General features: G+C 36.6%; 1 protein-coding gene across 1 annotated transcript in view; it reads left to right on the forward strand.

Moving 5' to 3' along the window:
• GBE1 (glucan (1,4-alpha-), branching enzyme 1) overlaps positions 1 to 11,843 on the forward strand; it is a 152,023-nt gene extending 140,180 nt beyond the window's left edge. Inside the window, exons 19-21 of the mRNA XM_010001784.1 lie at positions 2,208 to 2,335; positions 3,791 to 3,853; positions 11,787 to 11,843. Coding sequence (XP_010000086.1) covers positions 2,208 to 2,335; positions 3,791 to 3,853; positions 11,787 to 11,843 — 248 coding nt within the window. The remainder of the gene's footprint in view (positions 1 to 2,207; positions 2,336 to 3,790; positions 3,854 to 11,786) is intronic.
• Positions 11,844 to 12,157: the final 314 nt, after the last annotated feature.

Below are 12,157 nucleotides of genomic sequence, written 5' to 3' on the forward strand. Positions count from 1 at the left end.
TGGGAAACTGTTCTTTTCTTCCCCGCATAAGTCAGTTCATAAAATACAGATGGGGGGTGAAGTGTGTGTGTAGCGTACATATAAGGCATGGAGGAGTAAAGCTGTCAAAAGTATTATTTTCCTAACTTGGTTTGTTGTTGTTCTGGTGGGTTTTTTAAAGAAAAGGTAACAAACAATTTTGCCAGAGAATATGGTGGTCTGCTGTTTGTACCTTTGGGCACCTGCCCTCTAGAAATCAGTGACTAGCTTGACAATTCTGGACCTTTCTGTAATTCTGCTGCAAAATTCTTGGAGGAAAGTTTACTTAACATCAGTGATTTGGAAGCTAATTGACAGCTTTGTTACATTCCTCATGTGCATCTGTTTTTCTTTCTCTGCCTCATGTCAGCAAAAGCTATAAAAACTTCTAAACTGAAATATCTTGGAGTAAATTTGCAGTCACCTTTAATTTAGGCTACTTTTTGTGTTATGTCATGCTTCAGTCTATCTTGTTGCTAGAGATTTAAATGAGTAAGAATGGCATTTGAGAAATTTCCTAAACTCGTCTAACAAAGAGTAGTGTAAAACATTTAAAAACAGCTCTGTTAATATTGAAATACATAAATTTTTGAGCAGGCCTATTTTCAAAAGGAAGCCCAAAAGCAGTTTAAGAACAACTGACTTGGAAGAGTGTTGCTTCACCCTTCTCTAATCCTATTAAATACAAGCTCTAGCAAAGTAAGATTCTTTCATGGCTTAAAATTAAGACAGCAGACTGTGGGTTATAGAGCACTCTTATGCTTTTGGCAGTGGAGATCGGAGATGTTTTAATTATGTCCAAACAAGAAATTAAAAGGTACTGAAATAATAATAAAATTAAAACACTCAATTTGTTGTTGTCCCAAATAAGAAGAAATTTACATCTGAATATATTTTAGCTACTTATTTCACCATTTATTTACTTACATTTTCTGATTTTCTTCTTTCAACTTTTTAATTATTATTATTATTTTCTAAATCTGTTTAAATCCTTAAAAGTATCTGCTCAGGAATTCCAATGTACTATTAAACTTCCTTCAATAACTCAACCCATTTCAACAAATGCAGACAGAATAATGTAGCAGTTTCGATTGGAAGGGACTCCAAAGATCACCTAGTTCCAACTCCCCTGCCATGGGCAGGGACATCTCCCACTAGACCTGCTTGCTTAAAGTCCAATCCATTCTCTCCTTGAACACTTCCAGAGATCAGGTATCCACAACTTCCCTGGATGGCCTGTTCCAGTGTCTCACCACCTGCACAGTTAATTTTTATTTTTTTTTCCTAAGATCTAATGTAAATGTCCCCTCTTCTACTTTTAAGCTGTTACCCCTCATCCTGACACTACAAAATTGTAAAAAGTCCCTCCCCAGCATTCCTGTAGGCCCCCTTCTGGTACTGGAAGGTCACTATAAGGTCTCCCTAGAGCCCTCTCTTCTGTAGGTTAAACAACGCCAACTATCTTTGTAGGAGAGGTGCTTTGGCCCTTTGATCATCTTTGTGGCCCTCCTCTGGACTTGCTCCAAGAGCTCCATGTCCTTCCTGTGTTGAGGGCTCCAGGACTAGACACAGTATTCCAGGTGGGGGCTCACAGGAGCAGAGCAGAGGGGAAGAATCGCCTCCCTTGAACTACTGGCCACGCTTCTTTCGCTGCAACTCAGGACACGGTTGGATTTCTGGGCCGCAAGTGCACATGCTGGCTCATGTTGAGTTTCTCATCAACTGTAATACCCCAAGTCCTTTTCCTCAGGGCAGTTCTCAATCCATTCTCCACCCAGCCTGTATTTGTGCTTGGGATTACCCTGACCCAGGTGCAGGATCTTGCACTTGGCCTTATTGAACTTCTTCAGATTGGCATGGGCTCACCTCTCAAGCCTGTCAAGGTCTGGATGGCCTCCCTTCCCTCTAGTGTGTCTATTAAATATAAGTGCTTTTTTTTTTCTCCCTCTGCACTGTAATAATTTAAAACTTTTTTTCTGAAAAACTCTGAAAGGAGTTGTGGAGTTTTCTTCTGTAAAATATGCTTTTCTCAGAAATTATTGATCAGATTCTGACAACTAAAATATCGCTAAACAATGATTATTTTTGTTATATTGTGGATATTTGAATTATTTATGTTTCAGTAGTTCTTACAATTTTATTGCTTTGGTTTATTTCCCATTTGACAATTTGGGATAGTTCCTTAACAGTAAATTTTAAGTATAAAATCCTTCTTGAGTCTGATGCTGCAGAATATGGAGGTCATCAAAGGCTGGACCACAATACGGAGTACTTCTCTGAAGAATATCCCCACAATTATCGACCTTATTCACTTATGGTAAGTAATATATATATTTTTCATTCTAGTTTCATCTGAAAATTATTTGATCTGAAATTATTTGGACAAATATTAAGTCTATTCTAGGATTATTTTGGGGATTGGTGTGTTTTGGTTTTTTTTTAATTTAGTTTCTCAAATCAGCCTTTGTGTGAATACAGTAGAGATGACAATGTTATGATTTGTTTACAACCTATAATGTTAACTGATTTCTATTTTGACATTACATTTAAATTTGCATGCAGGGTCTGGCACACAATTTTCCTTGCCAACATGCATGAAACCTAATATGTTCTAATAGGTAGATGAATGCGTATTTACACATCTCATTCTTTATGTATATAAAGATATGTATATGTGGGTATATGTTCACAAGCACAAAATAGTAAGATTCAAAAAGGCCATGAATTAAGGTGGAGTTTGCTGAAAAAAATCTGAGAATGCTTATATTGCTGACTAAATTTTCATATCTAAAACATATATGCATAAGTATATTTATACACACAAAACCCTGTAAATAAGTGACACTTGTAATCTTAAAAGGTTAGAGAAATGGAGTATCTGCACTGATTGATGTGGGCCTTTCTGAGACATCTGAGACATCAATTTCTAGTGCCACATGTTCACATCTCTCATAGGATCTAAACTCCTGAGGATTGCTGTAACTTAATGTCTCTCCCACTCTCACCTATCTATTTAATTGTATTCAGGGTGTTGTAATTTTACTAGTTTGCTTGTTTTAAAATAGTTTCATTACATGAAAGAATTATTGTACTTTCATTGTTCTTTGTATAAAGGTTCTTGGAAACTTGCCTTCTTGTTTTGGTGTTTTTTTGTGTTTTTTTTTTTAAAGTATGTCAATGTACCTATGCTCATTTGCACGTGAAGGAACTAAGGCACCAAGATTTCCTTACGGAAGGTAGTAAATCAGTGCCTCCAGAATGATCCCTTTGTGTCTCTAGTTCGAATACCTTGCTTAGGTGATCAGAGGGCATCTTAATTATCTACTATTAACTTTTTCAAGCCAAGTAACTGTAATTTTCAATGTATGTTTCATGTTTAGGCTCTCTACAGTGAGTAGAAGTCATTCAAGTCAGAAAAAAACATGAAAAAATGTGAAAGGATGGTGAAACACTGGAAAAGGCTTCCCAGAGATGTGGGGGCTCTGTCCCTGGAGGTGTTCAAGGGCAGGTTGGATGGGGCTCTGAGCAGCCTGTTCTAGTGGAAGGTGTCCCTGCCCATGCAGGGGAGTTGGAACTTGTTGGAGGCTTTAAGGTCCCTTCCAGCTCCAAAAATTCTGTGATTCTGTGAAGATGCAATTTGCTAGAAGCATGTAGAAGATAAGATGTGTGACAAGCAAAGCAGCAGTATATTCTGTGGAATGGCAGTGGCACTTCTGGGTCAAAAAGAAACCCAGAAGCGTGAGTCACGTTATCTTTCTTCTGTGTCCTTCAGCAACTCAATTCACAGACCACCTTCAGACAACACCCCAGAAGATGCCACAAGCGCCACATAGGAGTAAAATGGTAGTAAAAGGGCACCATGAAAAAGTACTTGGAGAAAAAAATCTGAAAACCTGACTAAATTCAGCAAGATAGAACTCGAAGTAAAAAAGAGCAAAAATTACAGTAAACACCTCCAGCTGCTGTTTTACAATAAAACAGCAATGTTTTATTTTAAATACCAGTTTACATCCTAGTTTTTGGGTAGTCAGTCATCCTTGGGAGTCACTTCAGTCTTAGTTGCAGTTTCTAAAATCCAAATAGAAGTCTTCCCTTAAAATTTCTTTTCAAAAAAGGTATGATGCCACACCAATAAACTCATAAAGGATTTTTCCTGCTCTTTAACAATTATTTTCATTAGGTAATGCATGAAACTTATATTTCTTATTTCAAAAATTTTAGTTACTTCTCCTTTAGTTACACAAATTTCAAAGAAATGTTTAATGACAGAAGCACCTTCCTTAAGATTTGTAAGTAAACACTGTCAGCAAAACATACCCAGAGGGGTATGACAAAATGAAATCTCATGCAATAATTCTGCTGCTCAAGTCAAGCTTAAATAGCACATAAACGTGTTACAAAAATAGAAGATTAGATGTGACATGATTCATTCTAGAAACATCTCCTAATAAAAGAAATATTCAAAGTGACATTGCAAAATGAGAGGGAGATAAGAAATTCCTGGAGCAAAGAACACTGCATGAAGAGGAAGCTTTGTAAGCACTGCTAGGCATTTCACTGTGAAGTGTTGTTGATGAACAGATTCATCAACAGATACAGGTTTGATAAGTAATGCTGTAGAGGGCCAGAATTCAGAATCGTAAGCCACACCTTTAAAACTCCACAGAGAAATGCACAAAAATGGTGTCTCTAATATAACTGATTGTTGTGGTTTGGGGCCCAACATGACAACAAGGGAAGAGCAACATGGCTGCTCCCCGCCCCCCCCAACACACACTCTGGGATGAGGAGGGCAAAGCTCATGGGTTGAGACAACGGACAAGGAGGGTTCTTCACCAGTTAAAGTCTCTGGCAAAACAGACTCAACTTGGGGAAAAAATCATTTAATTTCACACTAATTAAACACCCACCTGCACTGCTCTCCTTCAGCGCTCTTCCCCTCCAGCACAGCTCTTCCCTCGCTCCTCTGCTCAGGTGTTTTATCAATTGTTTCAGATGTTAATCGCAGAGGCACATGTGTTTTCCCTCTAATGGCTCCTTGGCTGGGTTTGGTGCAGGGGGAGCTTCTCACTTCTTCCCCACTCCTGGAGCCCTTCCCCTGCTACCAAAAAACTCACCAAACTACAGCACTGATTTAAATAATTATTATAATCTGAATTTTCCATTTCACTGCATGCTGTGTTCTGCGTTGTTAACAAATACATGAAACTTACATAACTTCTCACTCATCCAAATTTCTAATAGCAAGCTGTTACCACCGTTTTATTTCTGTTTACATCTCCACTGTAGCATTCTCCTAACACTTTTTTTTCAGGAATGTTTTATAAAAGTTGTGGGCATTTTCCAGTGCTTCTGTAAACTTTTGTTTATGGCTTCTCAGCTCTTTACAAGATGTAAATTAAGTGTTGCACACACATCTCAGCTCCTTTCACATCCTAGTGCCCCTTTATATATGAAGTCATTTGTTGATGCCATACTTAGTTGTTGAAGTTGTATATAAAACTTAGATTTGGAGCAGGAGAGGAAGAAAAATTATGACTTTTAATAACACTTATGATTTAAAATGGTTTTTTCGGCCTTTTCTAAGCATTTGACTTGATTGAATTTTACTGTAAAATGAAACTAAATAGCAGTATGTGTCCTAGTAATTTTAAGTTTTTTGTACCACACCAAAAATTGGGATTTATATGGGGTTTATATTTTGGTACTTCATGCACTGACAGAACTGATTAATAAGCAGGCTAAATGGAATATTGCAGAGCGTGTTGTGTCATTGGAAAAGTAACATGCAGTTTATTGAGAAAAATAAGTGTTCAACATATTTTAGCTTTTAGAGATATATATTTTTTTTTGTTGTAGTACTTGCCAGTCAGTTAAAAAAACCAAGTAAAAGTATTCCGTTCCCTTTGTCCCCAGAGTTGCTTTTTCTGATTCTCTGGTTTTGGCATCCACTGATACAATATTTTCACATTAAATGAAACAGAAATTATATAGTGTATTTTAAGAATATCCTTATTGCTGGCTTAGGTTTTTAACCTTGACCTTAATGTATACTATTCAATGTCAAAATGCAGCTTCCTGCTTCTTTGAGTCTATTGACAAATCAAAATACTCATATAGACTGAAATGATGTAAAAGCTTTTAGTGACCTTAGCTGAATATACTCATTTGAATAGCTTTCATTATAAGGATTTATGTATTGAATTTTAAGAGCCTGATGTAGTCTTTAGCTGTTTTCTCCCCTGACATGCAGAGATACATATATAATATGAAAGAATATTTGTAGTTAGAAAATTAACTGCTTGAATTAGGGAAATCAGGAAGACTTCAATACTAGTAAGGTATTTTTTTTATTATTATTTTTACCTTTTGATGATTAAGATATAAATTCATTTGCTCGTGTTCATTGATTGATTGAATTCTTAAAACTGCAAGCAAGTGTAATGATTCCAAAGTTCCTCTGTTACTAATTTTATTTATTTTTTTTAATTTTTATTTTCTTATTTTTTAGTCATTTGTTTCCCAAGGGTTTTCACTGTCTTTTTAAACTGCGCTTTCTTAACTTGAAGAGCACAGAAATTAGCAGAGGAGAAATTCTGAGATACAGTGTGTGCAATACTACTTTATTATAAATTAAGCAAGACAATCTGAGAAATTGTTTTCTGGTTGTTCATGCTGTATGGCTGTAAATTGAAAAACAAACTGGGAGGCTATCTATGAGTCTCTAAGCAGCCTTAAGACCTTTTATTCCAGTCTGTGACAAAGGCAGAACATCACAGTGTTTTAAACATACCTTCCTTGTCAAATGTAATATCTAGCAAAATGAAAATCAAAATGTCTGATGTTTCTTATAACAAACTATAGTCAGAAAGCAAAAGCTATGATGTATTTTACTCATTGACGGTTAATTACATTCTCAGAATAGTGTCAGTGTCTGACCATCCGTTTTGATACAGTGACGTAAGATCATCCAAAGCTGTCATTTTAATTGAAAGTTTGGGACAGTCTTGGCACAGGCTCTTGTGACATTGCCTTCTGCATCTACCAGCTGCAATATACATTATCAAATACTTCTTTGCAGTGCCTGATCTAGCTCTGCATTCTAGTAACTCTCCCATCTGTTGCAAAATGACCTGGAAATAATTTTTAGTGCTCAGTGTTTCCCATCCCTGAGTGTGGGATGAAGAGTAATTCTTTGCAGTTCCAGGCAATTTCAGTCATGCTTGCACCTGGTACTGAATCTAGTCTGTCAGATCTAAAAGTAGTAGTTGTCTTTTGCAGAATGTCTTGCTTGTGGGTTTTTAGATACATTTGGAGATTGCTGTATTGTACCCCAAGGTACGTAAGGTGAGATTTATGCTTGTAGCTAATGTTGTTCACAAGTGCTTCATGTATTTGGTGTTCCTGTATTCTTCTTAGGCTTTCTAATATATCACTTTTTGAAATTATCTTGATAATTACAGAAAAGAAGTGTAAGGAGTAAGTATTTGCGTGTCTTGTGTTACTGGCAAGCAGAGGAGTACCAGTTGTTTTTATCATTGTTTCTGAGATACTGTACGTGAATGAACTATGATCTTGAGAGAACACCATATATATTGGTAGAAAACAGGTTGATTGTAATCGATGTTTTTTTTTTTCTCTGTGTTAGTGTCGCTGTACTCTTAGTGCCAGAAGCCTTGATCTGTAAATGGGATTAGCCTAGTTTCAGAAAGTGTATCTGTTTCATAGTTTAAATGAACATGCAGTATAAAAAGGTCAAGAGTGATAACAAAAAAAATAATTAACTTATAAACAACATTCCTGTCCTCCATCATTCTCTCTGTTAGCACATCTGCCTGTGAGGTCAACTGCAATTATTCCATTTCATTCCTACTGAATACTGCATTGAGAATAAAAGGTCTCTCAATGGTAGTTTGATGACTAAACATTTCAGTGTTAGCTTTGTCAAAACCAGCTGAGTCATCCTAACTCTGTTCCAAAACAGATCTGATGTCCTCCTTTCCCCACATTCCACTCCTCTGTCAGAAAAGGCCTCATGAGCCTTCCTTTATGTGGTTTTAGATGTCTTCTTGGTTCCCCAAAATAGTAGTGGTTTTGTGATACTTTAGAGGATCTCAAGTAATAAGTAAGTAATTGGTGTAGAAAACAGAGGGCAAATTCATTGAGATCTCTAAAGCCCTGAGTAACCTGGTCTGACCTCATGGCTGACCCTGCTTTCAGCAGGGAGTTTGGGCCCCCTGTGAGGCCCTTTCCAAAATGGATGAGCCTAGTGGGGAGGAAAAAGCTGGTAGGGGCATTTAAGATGAACATGCTTGAAACAGAGGAGAGATTCAGAGGATGATTTGCCTGAATGGTAGTCAAGATGTTGGTTAGTATTCTCTGTAGTATTATGTCCTTTGGGTTTTCATTTCTATGTTCTTCAAATGAGCCTTGTGAAATGGTGAAGGAGACATGAATGAGACGAGATAAAACTTGAAGCCAGAAAGAAGCAGGTTAGAAGAGCAAAGATGAACAGAACTGAAGCTGGTAATTGGAAGTAAATAATTCAGCAACAGTATATTAAATAGAAAAGACAAAACTTCTGCAACACTCCTTCTAGGGTACTGAAAAACATATTCCTAATATCTTTTACTAATGAATACCTAGGTTTTCTATGACGGTCTTAATCAGAACACCTCTCTATACTTTTATTGTACTTACCTATCTACTGAGAGATATGTAACTCAGGCCATGTACTGCAAGTATAAAGACTAGGTAATGAATAGAGGCAAGAAGGTGATTCTATGAGTATACTAATAGGTAATACAGCCTAACAAGAAAGGCAAGTCCCTTAATGAAGGGTGGAGTCAAACCTGTGATGGACACTATGAACAGTATGGGAGTTTTCAGTGCCTTTTTTTAACGTCAGACTCCAAGGGCAAAGCCTGCTTTCAGACCCTTTATGTGCTAATACACTTTTGAAAAGAAAGCAGCAGAGCAGTAAGTTAGGGACATCTCAAAGATGCTGTAAATAAATGGAATAAACCCAGGAGTTTAGAAGTTTTCAGTGATATGATTGCAAGGCTGCTGACTATTGTCTGTGAAAAATCATAGTGGTCAGGGGAAATTTCTGGCAACTGAACAAAGGCTTTATTAGAAATGAAAAGGAAGGCTGAGGGATCTGTAGATCAGTCAGCCGTTCCCTTCAGAATTCAAGATCCACCTTCTCTTGGAATCCATATCCAAACAAGTAGGGTATATGATCAGAAAGCCAACGTGGTTTTAGCAAAGGTGAAACATGCATGATCAGCCTGATTGCTTTCTGTGAGGAAATTACTCTTTGTGCATGAAGTTGCTACAGTCAATGCAGTGAAACTTTTAGCTTTGTCTCCTACTTCATTCTAGGCTGAGGAATTACACGCTGGATATGTGGGTTAAAAACTGGGTGGGCTGCTGCAGTTTTAGTAAACAGAGGCTCAGTGTCCAGCTGTCAAGCAGTATTGAGGAGAGTGTCCTAGGAATTGCTGCTAGGACTGATGTTGTTTGGAGTCTTCAGCAGTGAGTGGAATTATGAGACAGCATATCCTCAGCAGGTTTGTAGATGACACTTGGATTAGAGTGAATGGTTGATAAATTGAACATTAGAGGTCCAATCCAGACACATCTTGATAAATTTGAGCATTCAGCCAACAGAAACTTCATAAAAATTAATGAAGAAAAATTCTGCAGAGGAATCTCATACATCACTAAAGATTAAAAACTAACTTGCTGAGTAGCAGCCTCACTGAACAGGACTGGAGCTATGCTGGATACTACACTGAATGGAAGGAATTTTGTCACAGACAGGTGTATTATAATGTGTCAGAATAGGTATCTTCATTAATGCCTTTCAGTGTGTTGAAATTCTCTTTAAAACTCTTTGTTATAATTTGGACCTAAATAACTTAAAGATAGCAAAAGGATAAAGGAAGAAAAACAAAAATCCATGGTACTTTATCTAGGAAATGTGAAAGAACTGTGGTTCCCACTTTTTTCAGCATTTATGGAAGACAACAGAGTAATACCATAGAAGTACGGCTGTTTCAGTGTCTGAGGATGAAAGCCTTTTAGTGTATGTGATTTCATGTTTACTTCTATAGTATTAAGTACTGTATGTATGCATTTTGATAGGCATCATAACAATGGGTTATTATTGCATGAAAATAGTTCTTAATCTAAATCAGATAGAGATATCAATTCAAATATGTCTAATATTACTAATTAACTAAGGATTATCCATACTTTTATACATTCGAAAGTGTCTAGACTCAAACATACAATAAGATGCTTGCATTTCAACTTACCCTGTCAGTAATGCGTTCCAACAGAAAACCTGTCATCAGTCTAAATACAGTAATTTGCACAAGTTCCAAAATTGTGCTTAAAACTGGTTTTAAAATTCTGAATGGCAATGAAGTGGTAGGAGTGGGTGATTCCGCACTGCTCTCACTCTCAGGTAATGTAATTTGATTTTAAAGGAACTAAACTCATTTACACCACCTAGGATCTGACATATTATTGACCAGAATATAATTGAGAATTTCTGTGTCCTGTATTAATGTTATTTTTTATTTTCTTACCTGAAGTAACTTTTTAAAAATTCCTTCCTAGAAAAAATGTTTTGTTTGTTTCTTCTCCCTTCTTGTTTTATCATACAAGCCCAGAGCACTGATTTTCTGAATACACGGCTTTAAATTTCTCCTGTATCTGTATGTTCTGAACTAGTTGACTTCATTAAGTATTTCCACTCCTGCACAGATTTGTAGAAGCTATTTATCACCAAAACCTTAGGGGAAATGATTGTTTGCTGGCTTTCAAGAAGCATGGAACATAGCCCCATCTGGCTTATTAAAGATCAGCTCTTCTTTTCCTTTTTCTCTTTTTCCTAAAGCTTTTTGCGTTTATTCCATTTTGAAAACTATGAAAGCCTCTCATGCCATCAGGCACTAGTTAGCAGGTAACGTAGGTGAAATTGCAGAATATTAGACATTCCGCAGGGATGAAGGATAGTCTGAAAGAGGATGTTGTCAGAATGGAGCTGATAATCTTCAATCTTGTGTTACCTTTTATAATTGCATTTTTATTGACTTGTTCAGCAAACACATTCATACACTTGACAATTGATGGAGTATCATACATCAAGGTAATTGGTAGGTAGTACATATCGGTCTTGTTTTCAGATTGTGACTCTACTTTGCTTGGAAGGAATGTCGTGTAAAATATATTGCCACAAGTTCTTTTGTGATCTATGAGGAGTCTCAATTATATATGGTGGGGTTTTTTCACTGTAATCAGGAAAAAGGGTAAGAAAAAATACAGTCATTTAATGGCTTATTTTAAATCTGTCTTGTTGAGGTTTTTTGGGGGTTTATTGCTCAGACACTGAAACTCCATAGATGCTAAGAGTGAGAAGAATACATGGCTGTGTCATATTGCTGGTATTTACCTGTATGAAATTAAATTATAGACCCTAGGGCAACTTTAATTCACAGCACAAGAGGGTTGCAAAACTTTGTCATTTATTGTTGTACAGTCTATTAACCTAGATATCCTCAGGTTTTTAAAACTGGTCATTTTAAGTCATATGAGGCCCTCTACTGGTAGCCATTTAAAAATTGATCGAGTTAAGATTTTTTTTAAAAAAGAGAGAGATGGCAATGAAGCTGTCTTTTAAAGTTGTATTTAGAAATTGTATCCTGTGAGGCTGATGTTTTTTTCAGCTATTCTTGCTTTTGTCATATTTTTACCAGGTGTACATTCCAAGCAGAGTGGCTCTTGTACTTCAGAATGTGGATATCCCAAAATGAAGTTGTCTGCAACTGTCACTGAAGAAGCAAGTCATAGAAGAAGTGCTGATACGCTGTACTAGTACTAAGTATAACAAAACTTGCTCTAAGGAAGCTTTCTGAAACTGAGTATAGTAATATTAGGTCTTTAATACTTAAGATGAATATTCACATATAATTGCAGAGCTCTTGACTTGCTAGAGCCTCTTTTGAGGAAACTTTACAAAAGAGGCAGAAAGGAAAATGTTGGTTTTGTAGTTCTAGTAGTACAAAATTACACTTAAGATATTGCAAAGCAGCAGGTATTCTCAATTAAATTGTTGTTTACAGAATTC

The sequence above is a fragment of the Chaetura pelagica genome, unplaced genomic scaffold, assembly GCF_000747805.2.
Source record: "Chaetura pelagica isolate M959 unplaced genomic scaffold, ChaPel_1.0 scaffold97, whole genome shotgun sequence".
NCBI lineage: Eukaryota > Metazoa > Chordata > Aves > Apodiformes > Apodidae > Chaetura > Chaetura pelagica.